General features: G+C 27.2%; 1 protein-coding gene across 1 annotated transcript in view; it reads left to right on the top strand.

The window, feature by feature from the left end:
• tweek (transmembrane protein KIAA1109 homolog tweek) overlaps positions 1-9,378 on the top strand; it is a 260,309-nt gene extending 250,931 nt beyond the window's left edge. Inside the window, exons 86-90 of the mRNA XM_075370220.1 lie at positions 1,324-1,518; positions 4,765-4,956; positions 5,907-6,037; positions 7,532-7,761; positions 8,292-9,378. Of these exons, the coding sequence (XP_075226335.1) occupies positions 1,324-1,518; positions 4,765-4,956; positions 5,907-6,037; positions 7,532-7,761; positions 8,292-8,508 (965 nt within the window). The 3' untranslated portion in view covers positions 8,509-9,378. The remainder of the gene's footprint in view (positions 1-1,323; positions 1,519-4,764; positions 4,957-5,906; positions 6,038-7,531; positions 7,762-8,291) is intronic.
• The last annotated feature ends 14,700 nt before the right edge of the window (positions 9,379-24,078 follow it).

Below are 24,078 nucleotides of genomic sequence, written 5' to 3'. Positions count from 1 at the left end.
ACAGAGGTGTATGGCGACAAGTGTATGTCTATTCAACACGTCCGAAAGTGGTGCAGGGAGTTTAGTGCCTGTCGGAAGGAAGTCCATTATGAAGAACAGAGTGGAAGACCATCAGTTTCAGAGGCGGTTATCAAGATGGTCCAATGCGAAGTGCTTCAAAACAGGAGGATCACCATCCATGAACTTGTTGCTTGGATTCCTGGGAGTTCTTACGGTACAGTGGGAAGAGCTTTGACTGAAAAATTCGGGTACCGTGGCTGTTGACATCAGAACACAAGGAGATACACCTTGACTGTGCTCGCCAGTTTCTTCAAAAGTCTCAAGAAGATAAGGAAGGATTTTTGGACTTCATTGTTATGGGAGATAAAACGTGGGTTTTTCATTTCACTCCCAAAACGTAACAAAAATCCAAACAGTGGTGTCACTCAGGGTCACCAGTCGCAGTTTTTTGGGATCATAAGGGGGTACTGCTGATCAATTACAAGGAACCTGGGACAACAATCCACTCAAACAGCTATTGTACAACACTAAGAAAAACTCAGGCAAGCTATCCAGAACCACCGACGAGGACGACTGACAGCCAGTGTAACGTTGCTTCACAACAACGCCTGACCTCACGTCTCCCATTAAACCCAGGAACTTTTGACACACTTTGGGTAGACTGTCATGCCCCATCCACCTTATAGTCCAGACCTCGCGCCTAGTGATTATAACTTGTTCCACAAGGTAAAGGAACACTTGAGTGGCCAATGTTTCCGGAGCAACGATGAAGTCAAAGAAGAGGTGAAACGCTTCCTCAACGGGTTGGCAATGGAGTTCTACGACATTGAGATACAGAAATTGGAGCACCGTCTACAAAAATGTGTAGAAAAAAATAGCAAAGTTTCTTCTTTCCAACAATGTAAATTTCTATGAGAATAAACAATGTTGTCTATTTATAAAATTGATGGGAATCTTATTTCTGGATCTACCCTCGTAGTTTAAATAACTTGAAGTTTTATTATAAAATAACAACAAACAAGAGCACTTAAATTACGTATTTTTAAAGGTAATACTTTAAATATTGTGTATTAGAAAGCAGTTCAGAAATTGGTTTACTTAGTTACAATTCCCAAGACTGGCTCTGAAAACTTTTTACCATCATTTTAAATTTTATCATACAAATTTTACCACTTTAAGACAGATTTAAAAAAAAATATTATAATGCTTGTATTTATGTTGATGTTTAATTTATAAAGAAATAACCTGTTTCTTAAATATATGTTTGAAGTAGATATCTATAATCTATCATTAACCAAGTTGTAATATTTTTATTTTATTTAGCAAGCAACGATTTAGATGTACATATCGTTCAGACTTTAACATTTAGCTTGGGCATGACTGGTGAAGAACCACACATTCAACAACATGATAGCATGGCAACAGTTTGTAAAGTATCAAGGAATGTATTATTCCCACCACAGTTTCGAACACTTCAGGAATGGTTCCATTATGCGTTTGCCTGTAGTGAAATTGATGGTATATCTTCTTTTTTTTTTTTTACTTATCTTTATCATAAGAATAATAATTGATGTTTAAAATTTAAATGTGTTGGAAAATTATATTATTATTTTAATATATATTTTTTTTATTAAAAGGCATGGGATACATACCATCTTATTAAAAAAATGTGCAAAAACGTTTATTGTACAATAATAAATATTTCTTGTATTTTTAATTACAAATTACATTGATGAAATAATGTTTTCTACAAAATTTTTCAATAAAAATTAAGAAATAAATCTATAGGGTAAAATATTAGTTTATTAACTTTGTTGCTTGGTTGCATTTATGTTTATTAACCATATTTAAAACCACTGTCCTATTGTTAAATATTACAGTGAAATCTTCAACTGAAGTACACTATTGGGACCTAAAAAATATTTTACTATTAGGAAATTCCATAATTTAGAGAAACTCTAAAAAAAATTATTATAGCTCTAGGCTAATGTAATAAAGAAATGTTCTACATCACCATATCATTACACAACAAAAAATAAATAAATAAATAAAAATTATAAATTAGCTAGAAAGCAAGACAACTTAAATTATTTTTAAAAAAACAAATTACTAATATTTTTTCCATTTTTTTTTTTTTATATCAAAACATTTTCTTTCTAATGAAAAATTAAATATTATACCATGTCAATACTTTTCATTGACTTGTCCAATTCTGATAATTCTTTTACAGCCATGATAAAGTCATTCATTGTAATATATGATATAATCTTTGATAAATCTCTTGACGTAACAGTGTAGTTCATCTGTGTAAATAACAAGCATTTTTTAAACTCCTCTTCTCTATTTTTTTGTGAAACATTAACTTTTAAACATTTCAAATGATTAAAATTTTTTCAAAAGCATTTTTTCAATGCTAAATATTAATCTATGTCAACAAAATAGCTTGTTTGTGGGCTCTAAGATTTGCTCTTAGGTAATATATGTTTACATATGGGAAATCATGGTGCATTTAACCTTTATGAACAATAAAGTTTTGTTTCTGAATTGTAAGTTTTTCTCTTAGGTAACATGTGTTTATACATGGGAAATCATGATGCATTTAACTTTTATGAAAGTATTTTAATTTTAGGTGAATTTAAAATGTTTTAATTTGTGATTTCATCTTCTATTTACTTTAGGTAAAGAATTGTAAATTCCTCTGTGTAAATAAGAATGTGAGAAATAGGAATTGAATTCATGAACAAGAAATAAAATCTGATTTCAGTATAGTATACTTTTACAATATCAATAAAATTTTAATATGTATTATTTTTATTGTATTATCTCATCCATTATTTAGTGTCAGTTTGGAGAATTTAAAGGGTCAGGGGATTTTAAAACCCTCCTACAATCTAGAGTTGCCCCCAGTTGGAAGGTATCCATTTATAGAGGGTTTACTGTGTATATTTTCCAAACAACAGAAGTATAAAATGATATAACAATGCTTTTGCTGTTTAATTATCCTAAAATTAATTATGCCTTATCAATTTCTAAAACTGTACATTCCATTTTAGAAAGAGTTTAAGTTTATTATTTATTTTGAATATTTCTAGATATTCATTTTTTATTAATACTTGAGTTGGTTATTGAATAACCATTTGTATTGAGGAGATCAGTAACATTTGAAAGTTTTCCTTTATTATTTTTTGTGTAGATCTTAAGTGTTCCAAAAAGTATTGTTTTTAGGAATATTAGTTTAATTGGCTTAAATATATCTCAGTTGTTAACTAGTTATTCAAAAAATTCCACGCTATTAAATTATTCCCTTAAGGTATAGTACAGTTTTCACTTTTATAAAAATTAATTAGTTTTTCTGTTTGTGAAAATAAATAAAATAGTTTTGACTTTAATTTGTTGTAATTTTCTGCCTTATGTATATGCATTATATTATATCATACTTGACTAAAATTAATTAGAATATTTTTTTTTATGGCAGTATTTTGAAGTGTTGATTTTTTAAAACCTTCTGTAACTATTTCATTGTTTTCGTTAATATTTATTTTTACACCCAAACAATGTAGTGATTTGTTATTATCAGTTTCTGCAGTAATTCTAATTTCTACGTCATTAAATGTTAATTTTTCATCTTAGCTTAAATAATAAAATTATTCTGTCCATAAAAGATTGTTACTTGCATAAATTACCCCACATCTCTTCTTTTTTTCAAATTTTGAACATAAGCCAATTTTTATGCCCATTGGCAAATCTTTGTTATGTCTATAAAATTCTATATTAAATACAAAATAATTTTGCTTACATACTTTATAAATTTTTGTAATTAATTATTCGTTGTTTTTTCATGTTCATTTTTGAAAAGTTTAATTATTGTATTTTTAATAACTTCGATAATGCATGCATGTGTATTTGAATACATACTTCTTGCATCATAAGAAAAAATTGTATTAATTTATTGATTTTTAAATCTATAGTTTATCAATCAGTTCATAATCTTTACTTTTTATTGTAAGTATATTGTAAATTTAATTTTAATGTTTTATTTATCTATTTTATATTTCTTAGAAAACATGCATGTTTTTAATAATCTGAATGGGATTCTCAGTTAATGAATCTTTGGCAAACCATTAAGCATTCATTATTGCTTTAGGGTAAAGTGAATATACGGTGTACATTTCATTATTATAATTGATGATTATCAATCAAGATAGTTTCATTGATAATAATGATGTATTAACTATTTTCAGATATTTGTTAGCAGGATCCTTTATTTCATAGAAATTATTTTTATTAATATATTCATTCATTTTGTTTTTATATTATTTATTAATAACTGTGGGCATTTATTAATAAAAATATATATATATATATATATATAAATTAAAGACATTTGTTAACCTGAATCTGTGTAATGAAAAAATTCCCAGATAATTATCAGTTTTGATTGAATAAATTTTACACACATGGTATGGTTTTTTTAATAGTGATTGAAATTTATTAGTTTTGAATTTAATTCAGTTGTTATTGATACTTTTAAAAAATTACTTCATAGATTTATGTTATTTGCATTATATAGATATTTGGCATTATTTTATTTTTTATTATACATTTCTGTGTTATTTTATATCCTTCAGCAAATCTGAAAAAGGAAATAATGTTTAATTGGTGCTTAATCTAAATTTATAAATATTTTTTTACTGCAACATAGTTTTGTTCAATTTTTATTTTAATTTATTCCCCTGGGAACTTTTTTTTGTTTCTTTTGAACAGCTGTGGATAGATTTCCCAGTTTAGAAAAAGAAAGACTTGAAAGCAATGAATCAACTGGAACATTAGTAAGAAGTAGGACATCAAAATCAACTGATCCAAATCATACACGTGAAGTAATTTTTGCTTTGCCATCACTTCAACTTCATCTGAAAACAGAACACCTGCAGTCTGCATTTACTCCTGAAATGTCAGGTATTAATACTTTTTAATATAAAAAGTAAAAAAAATACTTTTTAAATAGTTAGTTATTATTTATTAATTTTCTTATATACAGCTAATATTTCTTTACAGAGTATATCACAAAGTTCTCCCAGGACTCATAATCTATTCTACTCATGAAAATAATGGAAAAAGTTCATATAAACATATATTATAAAATGCTTGTTTGTGAGTTACAGCAACTGAAAGATTTAACTCGGATTTTAGCTACCCCAGTGAAACGAGGTCATACTGAAATTTTTAAGATTTATTAATGGCCATAATTAATTATTTATTATAGTTTTTAGTAAGAAGAAATTATTTTCAAGGTTTTCACCTGAAAAATCAAATAAAATTGGTTTTAGAACCGTACCTGCAGTAGTTTTTGAAAAATCTGGAGTGAATCAATTGGGATAGAAAATACTGTTTTTTATGTTAATGTACAATAACTTTTTTAAATGTGTAATAAACACGTAAAACTTTTAAACTGACTTGTAGAAAATTTAATTCTGAACAAAATTTATTGAATTTAATTCAGTACAATTCAAAAAATGTAAGATAAATTGAATAAGACATGGAAAAGTTGGAAAAATTTGAATTTATTTAAAAAGAGTGCATTACTACATTGATGACAATTAATTGTACATTAGACTCCTCTTGATGAAAATTAAATAGGTTTAAAGAGTGCTCCAACATTTTTTTTATTTTAGTGAAGTTTCCTTCTAGTCACTTTTGTTTTTGTTATTCCATTTGTTAATTTTCATCTGTATTTTCAAACTAGACCTCTTAATGATTTTCAGATCGTTGTATACCTATTCACATGTACTTATTTAACTTATTATTATTTCTATTACTATTTTTTATATTGTTCTACTAAGACATTTCATATGAAATATGATTTTATATTATTATTGTTATTTATGTATATATTTTTAATTTTTCAGATGAAAAACCATTAGTGGAATGCAGCTTTGTTACAGAATTTGAAGATCATATATTTGTTACTGTTGACGCTGAAGCATTTTTCTTTTTACATGATTTAATTACATCATACATCAGGGAAAAAGATCGAGTGGTAAAATAATATATTTTTATTCTCTTGTGATATATTAACTGATTAGCTTTTGTACAGTTATTTTATGTATCCCATTAGCCAAAGTGTTTTTTTTTTCAGTCTCTTGTTCAGATAATCTTGCAATACATGAATATATTTGTTTACTACAAAAAAAATTACATAATATGAAGATATATGTGTCCATCTTTAGCATGATGGATGCACAGTGTATAAAATCGTGTTCTAGTTTACCACATATATATTAGCACTTGTTGCTTATGTTGATGTACATCAGAGGGTTTGTAATTATACAGCTGTATACAATATTTGAAAGTTAAAAACAAAATGTTATAGTGTAGTGTATTATTATAGTGTCTTATTGTAGATTACTATAACAGATGGGAAATGTTTTTTGTTATTTTAGAATATTTTTTATTTCATAAAATATGTATACACTATGATAAGTAGACCACCAAAACAGAAATTGAAGTGTTTACTTACCAATCATGTAACTAAAACGTTTTTCAATTTATTACGTTTCATTTTCGGAGAACTATTAGTTAGATTAACATATTAAAATTTTAAACAATTGAAAAATCCTGTAATTTAACTATTGTCATAAATAAAGTCTATTTTAATCATAGTTTGGCTAATAGGGAGATAAATAATGAGTGAATTAAATCATTATTCATAATATCTAATATTTCAACAGAGGAAAGATGTTATCCTTTATTGTTAATACAATTATCATAAAATATAATGTATTTACATGACTATTCTAACTTTTAGTAAGTTTTTTTATTTTTGTTAGAATATAATTCTAATTATAAATATTTTTGAATTTTTTGTTGGCAATTAAATTTATGAAATTATATCGATTTTGTAAAGGCTGAACAGTCATTGAAGTGGATAAACTACTTCACCAATTACCAAATCAGCCTACCTGAAAATAAAAGTAGGTAAATATAAAAAAGTGGATAACAAATGTAGGTAAAAATATTCAATTGGTTGAAAAATACTGAAAAAATTCAGTAGAAATTTAATAATAATATTTCTTAAAACCACCAAGTTTTCTTTAATGTTGAAAATACTCTTGTAAAGTAAACAAAAAAATATGTAAGTAAAAGAAAGGAGAAATCCTCCTTTTTAAAATAAACTAATGCTTATATAGATAATGTTATGAGAATATACACTCATTATTCAAGCTAATCTGTGTTTTAAAATGTAGATAGATATTTTAATTTTTACTAATTTACATAGATTAATTAATCATAATATTATTACAAGTTTTTACAAAATATATATGTATTTATAAAAATAGAGAATTTGCTTTGGAGGATCGTGTATCCAACATGATTAAATCTATATATTGACAGAACATTTTTTGAATTAAATCAAATCAACTAATCAGAAAAATATCAAATAAAAAGTTCATATTAATTGCATTTTATTTTTAGATGGGTTTTGATTTTTTTAGAATAAGCTTAATTATTTAAAAATGTTGTTTAATTTCAGTCAAGTTTTGGACAAGGTTTGCGTGCCTGCAGCCCAGAACCTAGTAAACATAATATTGGTAAATCTGCAGAAGAAGGAAACATTGGTATTGAAACAACTAGTGAACCTGTGGGAAGTGGTGGTTCTAGCGATGAAGAGAAAAAGAGAAAGTCATTTGAACCTGGTGAAATGTTTACAAAAGATTGGCGGACATTCCATTGTAAAACTTGGCATCTTGAACCGACTGTCCGGTATAGTATTTTATTTATTAATTTATTATGTACTGATTGAATTCATTTATGGAGACATTATTACCAGCATTACATGCTTAAATTAAGTATATATTTATTCAAATGATCTAATAGTTTTTAATTAATGCAATATAAAATTTTGTGTATAACTCTCATTTTTAACTACAGGAGTTAAAAAAAAATATATATATGACATGTGGCAAAAATACATTTCTGATATCATACTTTTAAAGCATTATGATAATTTAAACATCATTAGCCTCATGAAACATATAAAGATTCAAGAGTACCTGATTACCTTATAAAATTGAACATTCAGAAAAAGTTTTACCTTTTGGTGACCATCTGTGTATAATTAAATGTATAAATAATTACTCAAATAATAATAACCATAAATTCAGTTATCCTAACATTAATCCCGAGTTGTTAGTTGCTCTTATGGACCATCCATCAGCAGTATCAATTATCTGATATTAATTATATAATTAATTTTGTAATTATTTACTTTATTGTGTTTTATTTTTTGATAGATTATTATCTTGGGGTGGAAAGAGTATTGAACCATATGGTGTTGATTATATATTACAAAAATTAGGATTTGCACATGCAAGAACAACTATACCGAAATGGATGCAACGTGGTTTTATGGATCCATTAGATAAAGTTCTTTCTGTCCTTGTTCTTAATATGGTTCAAATTATTAAAGAAGATCCAAAAACAGCTTCAAGACATCGTTCTGATCATTGAGTGCTCAAGTTTTTTAAATTTTAAGATTTTTTTATGTTTTAAGTTACCAGTTACTTTGATTTTTTACTTTTTTTACGATAGCTTTTTTTAGTTATTCAGTTAGTGTGATATAAGCAAGATTATCCTTTGTATGAAGTTATTTATTGTAATCTTTTTTCTTATATAAAATAATTCACTTTAATGATCATTACAAATTTCTATCCCAGTTGTATTTTAAAGTATACTTAGCACATTTTATTAATATTTTTTCATCTACTTTTTGATGAAAGTAGTAGGTTGGTCAAATGCAGCTGAACATTATATAATCATATCCAGGTTTTATCTAGTTTGGTTATTAAATAAACTGATTGTATCAAAAACAATTGATTATTGAATGTTCAGTAATCCGTACTTTCCTAACAATAATGCTTTTGGCTAATCTATATTAGAATTAAAACTAATTTAATTTTTATCATATTGTTTTGTTATTTGTAATTTTATTTATATTTTAATGCTAAAGAATCGTATCGTATAATTCATTGTTAGTTCACACATTAACTGTGGACCACTTATAGTATATATTAAAGTAATGAATGTGTTATTGAATGGTGACTGTACTTAATGGTTACAGCATTCACATATTGTAAGAACTATTTTGTTATCTATTACAAAACCTGATTATGATTAAAGCATATTTTGTTATTTATTCAGTATTTAAAATTCTATTAAATAAACCACCTAGTACAGAATATTGATATGTCTTTATCTTATAATATTGATAAACAGATATGTCATCTCAATATTCTGTACTAGCTCAGTTTATTTAATAGAATTTTAAATATAATTTAACAGTATAGAGGAATAATATGAATCTTAAAAAGATTAATTTCAGTAAAGTATATATATATATATATATATATATATAAAATCATGGTTAAAAGATTCATTATTCACTACGATTGGTCTAGATCAACTTAATTATAATAAATATCTTTTTTATTGTTAGAATATTGTCTAAATTCAAAAATTTTGAGGTAAAGTTGTTATTATAGAAAACTTTACACTTTTTTCATTTTAACCATTAATTAAAATATAATTTTGTTTTTCCTTTTCATCAAAGGTTTTATATACATCAGTTAATAGATCATTTTCACATAATTTCTGTTACCAATTGTTATATAGTTTATCTTTATTTCTATATCCCCAGAAGCATGATATAAGATAACGTCATCAATTTATATGTAAATAATTTAATACATAATAAAAAAATGAAGATTTTGGTTAATAAATGGTATAATATGATTCTGATTAAAATTAACATCTATATTTTATAAATCATTTATAATTATTTTTTAAATAGCCTTAATTAAAAAAAAACTTGATTTTTGACAGAGGAATTGGTTCTTTACAGTTGTAAGCCACTTGTAATTTCTATCATCTCTTTGTGAATTCACATTTTTACAACTTCCAAATTTGTCATAATCTTTTTTTATTATATGTTCTTAATTAAAATCTTAGATAATATAATTTTAAAATAATATATATATATATATATATATATATATATATATATATATATATATATATGCATTTTTTTCATTTTAACCTAGAATTATTACTTTAAGTCCACAGTTAAGATGTTGAACTAATTTAATGTAAACTTCCTAGTCAGTTATGTACGTGAAATTCTCTAGAAACTTATATATAAATACAGAACGTGTAAGTTTTCTTCTTCATATTTGCATTCTATTATTTTTTCTATGTTTATAACCAATTGGTTAATTGTTTATTAACTGAGATTAAATTTGTATATATATATTTTATACAGAATTAAAGTATATATATTTATATATTAATTAATATAAATGAACCATTAATAAACCTGTTAATAGATAAATCAGACGTTGAAGTAAAACAAAACCTACCAATTGAGAGATAATATTTCCTTCAGGTGTACTTTACTTGGATAATTTTTAATCCTTATTTCAGTTGTATGATTAAAATATTAAATTACTGGTATATTAATAATACATAATGTAAAAAGAGACAAAAAATTGCATGTGATCAAACATTTTTTCTTTTCTTAAATTAATGATTATTACTGTATTAATAATAAAAATTTTTTGTAGCCTAAAGACCAAAAGATATCTTGCAGTTGATGAATCATGCTATATTATTTTTATTAGAATAATTCATTTATTAATATTAAAATTGATACTCATATTTATTTATTTTTCAATAAGATCTTTGTTATTTACTCATACTTTATATAATTGTGTTTATATTGTTTTCCTTACATTTGTTTCTATAATCATATATGCTTTTTTTTATTTCTAGTTTTTCTTTATTATTATTTTTATTATTCTGTCAGTATGTTTTATCTACATCATATAATGATATTTTAAACCTCTCGTAGTCTTAAATATGTTTTTATTCCATAATTTTTTTCAATAAATTACTTAGGTGGAATGTTAATTCTCGTTCATATCACTTAATGTATTTATATACAGATTATATACTGAAAAACAAATCTTAATCATACATTTTTTTATTTTTTATTTAATATTATTCAAATAAAGTTCAGAATAATAAATTGTGCAGTTTCCGTTATGGGTAATTTTATTTTAAATTGTTCATTCTCCAAAAACAAACTTTTAATAAGTTTAAAAATGTACACTGGTTTGTATTAAATACTAGTATTAGAAAACTATTGTATTATGAACTGTTTAGACTTCTGTGAAATTGAAAGATCTGACATTTGTCTGACATGTTATCATTTTCATTCATCGAGGTTGTCCTTAATGTCCCAGTTCCATATTAATTGTTTAAATTTATCCCAAAAATGGTAACCACTAATGAACATTTTCTAGTGATCGTCAGCCATTATCTGTTTGAGTTTCCAATATGTTAATATCAATAAAGTTAAAATAACCATTTCTTAATCAAACCTTTTTTCTTCTCTTGAACAATAAAGAGTACCACTTGGGACCTATTAACAACATCCTATTATTCATTGATGAGCTAAGTATTTAAAGTTGTAACCTCATGTGAGTAAAGTATAGAACAATTTTAGCTGTGAATAGGTCCTTGCTTGCTGGTTAAAGTTTATCAAAAATAATTTTCTACAGAAATTAGTGATGACACTTAAAAATCAAATTCATGTTAGTTCCCTATTTAAGGTCAGCTATTGTGTCAGCTTTTTATATAACAATATAATAACATACTATGTAGTATTTTGTTTATTTCCTTCAATGATTGAATAAATTTTCCCTTAAAATGTAGATTTCTGACTAATACAATGTTTGGTTAGGATTTCATACATATCACTTTGCAAAATGAAGAGTAGCACTAGTTCTGTTATTTTTCTAAAGAAGGATTGTCTTTTTAAGAGGAATACTGTCACTTTTTCTATTTATATATATATATATTTTTTTTTTTTAATTGTTAATTGTGTGTGTTTTGTAATTAGGAGAGTTTTTATTATTGTTAAGCACTCGAACATAAAAATGTTAAAACAAAAGCTTCCAAAATTAATAGTATTTATAAATATAATATTCATGTCTTCTTAGTATTTCATCAGTTAATGTAGGAATAAAATTAATCTTAGTTTAAATAATTTATTTACTTGAAATTAAAATATCACCTTATTGTTGGCACTATATTATTGACAATTTTTTTCAAAAATGTTACATGAAAAACATTAACTTATTTTTAGCTTTTGTCATTTAACATTGAAGTATGAAATACCTGCCAAATTTGTATATAAATATTAAATAAAATAATTATGAAACAGTTACTATTATGTTCAGCTATCACTTATGTGCATTAAAATTTCTCCCAAATTAGTAAAAATGTTTTATGTAGAATAATTATAAAAATAATTTTATGAATAATTACCAACTAATTGTAAGTAGATAATTCTGCTTATTATTTAGCTGTAAACATAACACTTAAAAACAATTGCGAATCTTTTTATATAATGATATAACATACTGTGTAGTATTTTCATATTACATACATTACTACTACATTAGTTTCAAAGAATCTTAATCTTTATTCCCTATATCTCTTGAGTACTTATGCAGGTGCTAAAAAGGTATTTATTTATCTTTGTTTACCATTGTTTTATCTGCTATATCAGTATAACTGCTGTCTATAATATGTATGGAACTTTTGTCATATAAAATATACTTTGTTATACAAAATACATTTTTTAAATCTAACTTATTTTATATCTAATTGAATCTCTTATTAATAAATTGTCAGAAAATCATTAAGCAAACAAAACATTTGTTTGATGTTAATACTAATATAATCATACACAACAAAATGGTTTTAAAATATATCATAACAAAGTTTTTGTGCTCCAAAGTAGAATAAATTCATTAATCATGTCATCCAGGTTCATTAGTGGATGAAGTAATTCTGATCACCTTCATTCATTCATTCCTATTTATAAACCCTTATTTAATTTATAAACCATTTGCAATATGGATGTTTAATGCAGGAATGGATGTTTAATGTGCAGGAATAAATTTACCAATTTATTCCTGCACATTAAACATCCTCAAGTCCTGCTTGATCAAAGCATAATAGCCATTTCTTTATGGTGAAGTGCAGTCAATCTGCACCCAATCACCAATTTGTTGGAGCCAGGATATTCTTCTGTTAGGATTGTCACATTTTAACTAAAAATGAGTGGTGGTTTAAGGTGCCAGGTACTCATACTTCACCTTTCCCCATACTAGGTTAGGATTTTCTGGTTATGTGAAACGTTTCTTGGTATAAACTTGTTCCAGTGACTCAGCATTAGTGCCTTTCAAAGAATAACTAATCTTTATTCCCTACTTCACAGCTCAGTAATAACAGGCTACTACTTCCAGATGTTTTAAAATCATCAGACTGTGTGAGGAACAGTTTGTCATCTTAACTAGAATTAAATAGATTATATTGGATATGATTAATATGTGACATTTTAAAATAACAGTAAATATTTGTAAAATAATAATTAGATTTAGAAATGATAGAATGTTATTGAAAGAATCATGCAAAAAATTCATTGTGTTCTGTTTGTCATAAGATGTTATACTAATGGTGTGAGATTTATATAAGCAAATTTACTTTTCCAAATAATTGATAATAGTTGACTTTTTCAAGGTAATAAGTATTTCTGTATGATTTTATTGTTTTCTGTTTGTTATGTATACATATTTTAAGAAGGTTATGTTTCATTTTAATTTATTCCTAAAATTATTATGCATTTTCAACTTATTAAAACTACTATTGTGGTATACCATGACTTAAATGTTTTTATCCCATGGTCCTTCAAGATTTTCCATACCAGAGCACTCCGTTTGGTTCAGTGGATATTTATAAATCTGTATCAAATTTCATACTATGGGTCTAGCCAAATACTTCATAGCTGGATTATTAGCGAGACTTGTTGCAGCCTGTATGTTTTTCATTTAAATATAAGTTGTGGTTTACAGTTTTAAGTGATAGTAATTGATAGTAATTTTTACTTTAGTAATAACAAAAATGACTGTTATTTCAGGCCAGTGTGTATACATTTAATATACACAAACACTCTATTATGTTATATATTGTTTTTATTACATATTTGACTGAAGCTATGATTATGTAAATATTATTATAATGATGATTAATAATGCATATTTGTTATGCATTTTGATGTACAGTTGTACATATTACATAATTAACATGACTACTCTTATGTTTTTGTTTTATTTTCAAAAAATTGTTTTGAAAGTGTAATATTAAACCAGTATATCTGTATTAATATTTTGTTTTTGTTTAATAACTAATGTTAATTTTTTAAGGCTGTGAATTTTATCACTTAGTAAAAAATATTTTTAAAATTTTCTTTTTCAATTTACATATCTCATTCTGTATCATAATTAAAAATATTTTTAAATGTACAACAATTTTTCATGCTTTTTAAATATAATAATTTTAACTGCAATAACTTAATATTTGAATTAAGCTAACCTAATAAAAAAAAATCAATCCAAGAATTACCAGTTTAGTAAATTACTTTTATTATAATATAAAATGAAATATTAAAAAATAAATGAAAGAAAAAATTATAGGGAAATTCAAAAAACTATAAATTTGTAGATAGATGGAAATTTACACAAAAAAACGTAGGCAACTGAAAGAGCAATTACTTGAGATTGGAAGCAAGACAATAAACAAATTTGGTTGGTTAGCTTTTGATTCAGTCATGCATTTAATACATTTTTAATTTATAAAAATATAAATAAATATTTAAAGAAAGATGTTGAAGAAAATATATATATGTAAGTTCTTTTGAAAAAAGAAAATACAAACTGATGAATGAATTTTGAGGCAGCAAACTTTACTACAAAATAATTAGCATTGTCATCCCTTATGTTATTATATATTTTGTATGGTCTTAAAGATTTCTAATATAATTTCTTGTTGATTATAAACTATTTTTTTAATTAATGAAAGTAGAATAACCTCTTTTACAGTTAGATTTTGATTTGTTGACAGCATCACGGAAAAATAAATGTAAAAGAAAACATTGAAGAAGTAAGAATTATAGAATTTTAATTTTTATTTATTTGACATTTTTTATAAAAATTGAACATCCTTTTATTTTCTAAGCTAGCTTATTCTTTTAATTGCAACAAAGACTAATCATAATACTAAAACTTGTGTCATTCTTCAATCAGGTAGTTAATATAGCAAGTTTGATTATTATTTTCTCTTTTGTTTGTGATATTTCTTTTACCCATTTCCATTCTTTTAAATCGTTTAGCATATGCTTTGAGTTAAGTCATCATAATTAGACCATCTCTTTTAAGATGTATTCTATTTCCTTGCTTTCTTTTTTTTGTTTGAACTATTTAGTTTAATTAATTCATTTTGCTGGTGTGGATGGATTGTCATTTGATAAAATATATATTTGTGTTATATTTTTTTCAAATATTGGCCATTTTATAAACTCATTCAAGTCAATCTTCTACTTCGTAATTTTTTTTAAGGGGAACTCATACATCTGGAATGAGTTGTAGAACCTTGGGGCTAATTTTTTCCAGAAATTCTTTTTAGTCTCTTAAGAGGGACCCACATTAATATTTTTTAGTAGAAGCACTAATGTCTTAACTTTGCTGCCTCATTCAAGATGATAAACCATTTTTTGAAATTCTATTTGATTAATTTGTGTGTATGTGTGTGTGTGTGTGTGTGTTTTGTTTAATGCATCTTGAATGTTTACACATCTTCATTTTTTTTTTTTTTTTTTTTATTACTGTAATTGCTCAAATTTATATTTATTAATATTTTTATTTAAAATTTTATTAATTGTCATTAAAATAATTTAAACAAAACCAAAAGTTAATTTTTATCTTATTTAAGTAAAAACTTATAATATGTATGTATTATTTTGAATGTTTAGTTTAACGAAAAAATATGTATGTATATAATGATGGTAATAATAATTCCTTATAATCCATTCCCTTTTAATTGTTAACTTATTTTGAAAGTAAACCTAAATGACATTATACCATTATTGTAGTTTAAATTGTTTTTTTAATGTCGTATAGTTTAATAAATTATTTATTTTTGTGAATTATGATTTTGTATAGTTTATTTCTTTATTATGTTAATTATGATATTATATGTATTTTGGTGTGTAGATAATTTTATTAATCAAAATGATTGTGTTTATGTAAATTTGATATTTTTATTATTACTAAATGTGAATTCTTCAATGATATATATAGTATTTATGTAATATATCATAATTTAATTGTGATTATCTTTTAAGTAAATTAATTGTATTATATATTATTGATTAATGTAGTGTTAAAATGTGTGTATGTATTTTAATTAATTGCAATCCAAGTTTGTGAATTTTAAAAGTATAATAAATAATAGGAAAATTATTAAATTCAATAAATACTTATGAATTATTGTGTCTATTTTTATTATTTTGTGAATTGTTTTCAGGAAAATTTTATCCATGTTCTTAAAAAGTAGTAGTAGTTGAAGTATCACAATTCTATTTGGTTTAATGAAATACATCCCAACCCCATAGGAGGAAGACACCCACCTTGTGACATTACTGGTCGCCACACCACCTCCTCCATTCCAAGCCCTGAGGGGCTTTACTGGAGGTCGTCTTTAGACCCTCTAACTGATTACATCTCACAGTCATCAGCCAGGCCTTGGTCGGGATGCCACCGATGTAAATGCCTTGGCAGACATTTGCATCAGTAAAAATACATATCAAATTTCACCTTCACGTAGGCCTCAAACAGACATCTTTACATCCAACCTAACATGATTCCCTCAAACTAACTAACCGAACCCCACGCCTAGTACAGATTTGACAACACCATTCATCTGTGAATGCCTCTGAAAACAAACGAGGTTAAAGTTAAATCAGTACTACACTCATACCAATCAAAATTGTGTTTTACGTAACAGAAATTCAGACCTACACCCAAATAAGTCAACCAGTTTAGGTCACCTAACAAGGGGAATGCAACCTCATTTCGGTCTGCGCAGAAGCCGGGGACAAACCCTACACCCCCACCCAGTCCCATCATGGCGTCTCGCGTGGCATTACCAAGAAGTCACAATCAGGACCACCACCAGCAGAGGAAAGCCACGCCCCTGAACACAACATATGCGGCTGAATATAACTCGAGACTGGAGTGATGAAACATAGTGAAATTTTGTACACACACTTGTCAGACATCATACTACATAGTTCCTTGGTTGTCCAAGAGATGGTGCTACTTGTATTGACTACAGAAATTTATCTATTGTGTATATAAAAGGCAATGTTTAGTTCGAATAACTGTGCCTAAGTGCACCTTCCATTATTCAGAACTTATGCCACTTGATCATTAATATCTTCAAAGTTCTTGATAGCATGATCAATATATATTTAATTTATAACACATTTCAATACATTTTCACTTATTTAAATATTATTAGTAACTTATCTCACATTGTTGAGTTTAAAAATGGTGTATATATACAATATTTATGTTTAAAGAGTATTATAATTAATGTATTCATATTTAGTTTCACATTTTAAGGTAAATCCTTTACTGTTTTATTTACACCAACAATACTATTATAAAGATAAAATACATAATATAAAAAAGGCTGTTGAATTCAACTAGATTAACAAATTTATATGCTTTACATAAGTAAGAAGAAAAGAGATATATAGTTTATGTATCATTAATGAGGATGACATGAAACTGAACAATGTTTGTATGTGTGTCCGCTATAGACTAAAAATCAACTGGACCAATTTACATGCGGGTTTTTGAAAAATGGTCCACGTTGTTCAGAGAAGGTTTAAAGCTATTGAAATCCTTGATCTGACCAGTAGAAAGAAGGTTAGGGGTATTTTGAACTGACTACTGTGTTTATTGAAGTTTGAATTAAATCCGATAGGTGGTGCTTTGAGAATTGGATTTATATGCATTCTGACTTTTATAAAGCGAGAGGTTAAATTTTGTGAAGTTGCGTAATGTTCAGTTTTTTAATGTTTTATCAAACTTTCAAAAGATTAGAAACTTGAAATGTGGTGCTATAGGAAAATGTTAAAAATCAGATTGGTGGATAAAGTGACAAATGAAGAGATGTTGCGGCAAATAGATGAAGAAAGAAGCATTTGAAAAAATAGAGTTAAAAGAAGAGACAGACATTAAGGCATCCTGGAATAGTCACTTTAATATTGGAGGGACAGATAGAAGGAAAAAATTGTGCAGGCAGGCAACATTTGGAGTATGTAAAACAAATTGTTAGGGATGTAGGATGTAGGGGGTATACCGAAATGAAACAACTAGCACTAGATAGGGAATCTTGGAGAGCTGCATCAAACCAGTCAAATGATTGAAGACAAAAAAATCAAACTTTCAATTGTGTTCATTTAATCTATATACATATACTCAAATCTAGCAATAGTGAAACATTGCCAGGTCTGCTAGTTATTTATATATTTTACTGGTTTTTTTCTCAGTAATGTTGAGTGTGAACAAAACCGATTTTAAACCATATTGTGCTTACAGCTGTATAAGACTGTTAAGTTTTAAAGAAAAGAGAAAATCTTTTATTTTTAAATTATCTAATTCACCATATAATTTATATTATGTGGTTAAGAATATAGTGTATTCATTTCTATTATTTTGACTGATTTTTTAAAAAATATATTAATGTAGGTACATCAACTTCTGTTTAAAGAAAAATTATTTTAATAAATTTTATGAAAATTATTGTAAATAATTAGATTATTTAATATTAAATATTGGGTATAAATATGCCAGTGGATGCAGATAAATTAGAATAATTTGTGTCAAAAAAACCAACAGAAACTAAATACATTATAGACACCACCACTATTTTCTATTGAGTAAGATGCTTTTTTTTATTTAGAAATCAAACATTTTTATTTATTTAATTTAAATAAACACGCATGAAACCCGTGAATACAAAATTATATAAAGGAAACATAACATATTAATCGTATAAAAAACATATGTAAAAAATAAAAATTTCAAAAATTTAAATAGATCTTGATAAATTACTAATAAAACAATATATTATTATAAATGTCTTGCCAGATTTATTTGTTCATTGCGTAGTATAGATAGCCTAGAAATAGGTGATATATGAGAATTGATTAAAACGTAAAAATATTGAAATTATGCCTAAGCAATCTAGTTGGTACATGAAAATCAAAAAGTTGTAAAAAAATTGGGTTAGTCAAAAAAACTATTCAAATTTTTGTAGGAAAATATTAAATCTATCCTCATCACAGATGATTCAATACTTGGTAGTTTTAACAAATTCTAAATAAGAGTAAAGTTAATGGTTGGTAAAGTGCATGGATCATCGTTTTATGGGAAGCATATTAAGAAAGATTTTACTTTGGATTTGTAGTAATTTTAATTGCAAATCAGTAAAAAATTATCAGACAACAGGGCCTTAAGTTAGCACTGGATATATAAAAAATATTGATATTGCAAAAATATTAATATTTCTAAAATTTGTAGAGAATCTCTTAATAAAATTGTCAATTTTTAATGAGACAGTAAAACCAGTGTGTTCACTGAAGGATAACTTACTATCAAAATATGCACCTGAATCTTTAATAGAAGTATCATCTTTTGTATTGTGGTATCATTCAGTAAATAATTATAAACAATATTATTATAATAATAATTATAAACAATATTTGCAAACCTTACAAACTGAATATGAGAACTTTTTTAAAGTTATTTTTAAAAAGTTACAAGAAACACCATTTTTGTATTGAATTCAAAGCAGATTGAAGCAACTGAATCTGAATATCAACCAAATTTGTAGTAGGTTTAAATGATTTTGTATAATCTGTAAATAATAAAAAATGTGAATAGCATACAATTAAATCAATGTCATTTACAGATAGTATGAAAAATTGTGGATCCAAATTGTACTACCGCAGAAGTAACATAAATAGGCTTTGAGAAAGATTATAAACTTTAACGTACTGAATTTTGTTTATAAGAAATGAATGTAATCAAGACAACAATTATGATTAAATCCACACGCAGCAAGGTTTATAATAAGTAATTTGATATGAACTTCATCAGATTCACAACAAAAATCAAGAGCTTGATAGAAGTGCAATATACATACACGATTAGCTAACGTTCTATACACTAGAAAAATCATTACTAATAAAGAACCCATAATCGGTTTTCGCATGTAGTTTTTTTATATTATTTATGGCTATGGCAAATGAAGTAACACTTCCCTGAAAAACTCAGTTTTCTAGTGTGAAATTTTCAGATATCGTCGTTCCAACTCAAACTCAGAAACCGAGGTTTGAGGCCAGGTTTCCGCCAGTTCCAACTGGCGGGAACCGCATTGTTCTGGGGTAATCAGGGAGTTTCTCTCAAGGTGTCTCACTTGATGATGGTTTAAAGATGTCAAAGAGCACTATTTGGAAAATGTAATGAAAATGAGAATTATTCAAGGCATATCCGAGCTCATTGTAAGGAAATGCAATGTTTAATTCATTTTGCGACTCTCCTGTCACCAACAAGATATTTTCTACCTGCAACTTATCTCAAACTCAGGTTTAACGATGAAGTAAATGAAACTGCCTTAAACGATCTTCCAAGTGTGGTTGCCACATTAACTGGCACTGTAACAAGGTTTCACTGCTTTGTAGTCCTATCAGCTGTGGTGACTGTACCGATCCACACATGGTTCGAACCTTTCTCCATACAACTGATGATGGTGTTGTTTGAGAAATGGATTCGACGTAATTCAGCCAAGAATTCCATTTAGCACATCTAAACACTGAAAGGCAAATGGCACTCACATTGTGGAAGGTGTAAAGCAAGTCAGTCATTGGTATTAGATTGAAATTTCATAAACCCCTGCGCCAGTCTCTTAGTGCATGCCTACACTCTTCATCCACTAAGGAACAGTTAGGCCGCCTCGGCTTTCCAGATGTTAAAGAGATGAAGTCATTTCTGCTATAGAAAATCTGATGTATAAACTTCGTAAGTTGGATTGCGCTACCGCTCCTGTCATACCAGCCAAAGGAGTCCTCGTACCCAAACCAGTTGTTTTATGAGCTAGCCATCTGCATGGCTGAGTCTAAAGCAAATCACAACTACAGACTCAAACTCACGGATATTAGAATTTGGAGGAAGAAGTAAGTTGCAGATACTCATATGGAATGACGCCAGTATTTTTACTGAAACTGCAGGGATGTTTGTCATTAGTGGCACATAGGTATCTATAATGATTTCCCTCAGGAAAACAGCCATAGCTTCTCGTCCTCTGTCCTCAGTCTGATAATCGGATCTTTCGCAAACATATCCTCAAAAAGATACATCATCCTGGGGACGGAAGTGAGTTTACTGCAGCACATAACTGAAGGATTCTCTTCCTTTATTAGGATTTCAATATCCTCATAGTGAGAATGGAGACCGCAAACATTCCAATGAATAATATTTGTAGCTATAAATACTTTTTTCTGTTATATACAAAAACTGCATGCAGTTTATTTGTCAAGCACTATTTGGTTTTTCTGTTAATAAATTTTAGAAAATGCTGTGCTTCTTCAGACACTTCATCTGCCTCCTTATTTTTGAAGAGAACTTGAGATGGTCATGGTGACTTGGAAGCCTGGGAGGTCAGAGATACCGTACCAGGCGACAATTTGTTTGTTGATCCCTTCATTGGGATCTTATTAGTGTGCTGCGTTGTTGATGCAGTGGAATTTTTATTGGTGGTGTAGCAACTGGAGTGATTTTCGTTAAACCACTCTTGGCTTTAACAACAAAAATATCCTTCTTCTTGCCTACACCAACGATGTAATAGCAGAATTGTGGGCTTTTACCTGGTCCGACAAAGCTTAGTCCAACTGAGTCAGTTCCTTGTGCGATGCGCACTTGTGTTTTTTGTACTTTGTTGGAGAGAGCTTATACAAAACTAACCTCAGGTTGTAGCTGGGTTCTTCATGTTGAGGAAATTTTTATGAGTATGTTCGTGATGAGTCACAGGAAAGAATACTTTTTGCTTAATATAGATCATTAATAGAGCTTGTTCCTCCTTATAAACAGGCCATTCTTAAGATCTCGGCAAATGTGAGCCCTTACAGTTTATACACTTTCTGTGCATTTGCTATCATCATGTCTTTAGAGCTAGAACATGCACAAACTTGCTCCCTAGTGTGACCAAAACTCTGACACTGAAAACAGTGTCTCAGGTTAGGTATGTATGGTCACACACGGACAGAGAGGTAGCCAGTTTTTATTCTCTCGGGAACAGTCAAAACCGAGAAGGTAAGGATAAGAGAGGATGTTGGCACATCAACATAATTATCCTTCTTCATGATCCTCTGCACAGAAGCGACAGAGCTCTTCTAAGATCTCTGATAGTTCAACATCCACTAAGTCGCAGCAAAAGATTACTCCCTGCTTGGAATTTACAGTTACATGGCTCCACTATTTCTTTGTCCTTACCTGTAGACCTACGGCCAAGAGCTTCCAACTCTGTCATTATTTCCGCTATTAACAAGGAACCACTCCTAAGTTTTTTAATGGACTTTGGAGAACCACAAGCTGCTAAAACACACTTGTTTATTAGGAATAGAGAAACCTTCACCAAGGATTTATGTTCTTGCTTACATTTCACTACAAGGAAATGGATATTAAATAATTTGGCACTTGCAGTTATATCTATCATTAAAACTTATTTCTTTCAAAAGTTTTTTTTTTTTTAAGTCTGGCCCTAAACTTTCTGTTAACACTGTAATTGCGATTCCTCAGCAAAAATTTCAACATTAACATGATCAATATCAATATTTAGAATCAAACCTCATTTAGTAAATATTGAATTGTGTCAAAATTAATAATCTATGTATGTATTTTTCAGATATAAGATTAGAATTCAAGATCTTAGGTAACCTTATCTCCAGAGATAAATGATATTTATCATAATTAAAAATTTCATCATAAGCAATATTAACACTGATGGCAGTAAGATTAGAAAAAACTAAATCAAGAGTATTACCACAACAGTTTAACAAATTATTTGATTGTAAAAAATTATGATTTGTACAAAAATGTGTAAGATGAGTAGTAGCATTTTGAACATTTAAATTTGGATGATAATCTTTAGCAAAGAACATTTTTTAAGTTATCCCATACAAAATGAGGCACATTAAAGTTACCTAATAGTAATAATAATTTAACTGTGGCTGAACTGTTAATGTATATGGTAAGCAAATTAGAGATACAATTTATAAACTCATCATAGTAATCAGAAAAAGAACCACGTAAATTGTATGTAACTTACAATAAAAATACTATTGTCATTAAATGTGACTAACTCACACTCAAATGAATTTTTATCTAATAAATATTATATTTAAGATTTTTTTTTAAAGTTAGCAATACACCTCCCCTACTTGTCTCCGACTTTTAAAAATTGAATGATATATTTAATAATACTGTAAGAATCAATACCTAATTCACAATTTTTAATGTTGTGAAACAACGATATTTTGGGTAGTGCTGTTATGTTGTAATCTAAAATGCCTTCAATTTCAGCTTCATTTCAAATAACCATCCCCTCGTGGGTCTAATATTCTGATAAAAGAGCTTAACAGAATCAACACTGCTGCATTTTTACTTGGTATTCTTCTTTTTGCAGGTATTATATGGAACCTGATTATCATAGGCAATGAAAAAATCCTTTTCACCATTATCAATTTTGTTTAAGTTCAGAGAGCATCTCATTAAAATAAGCTTCTTGCTTTTTTTTGTAAGGTCTCCTTTTATAACATACCTACCATTTGAAATATTTATTTATTCTAAAATTTCCAGTTAACATGAGCTGATGATTTGAAAAGAACCTTCAAGGATAGTCTTAACTTGAGTAAAATTTTTAACCAGGTGGTAGGCTTTTAGTTCATCCAAATCAAAATGAAGATCTAATGGGCAATTTTCAAATACATCTTTTATGATAAACATATCAGTGTTAGAGGCGTTTGAAGAATTGCCAATAGTAAATATA

The sequence above is a fragment of the Lycorma delicatula genome, chromosome 7 (assembly GCF_047948215.1).
Source record: "Lycorma delicatula isolate Av1 chromosome 7, ASM4794821v1, whole genome shotgun sequence".
In the NCBI taxonomy this organism is placed as follows: Eukaryota; Metazoa; Arthropoda; class Insecta; order Hemiptera; family Fulgoridae; genus Lycorma; species Lycorma delicatula.
Note: the sequence above shows the minus strand (reverse complement) of the source record. Positions and strands in the feature narration are given on the sequence as shown.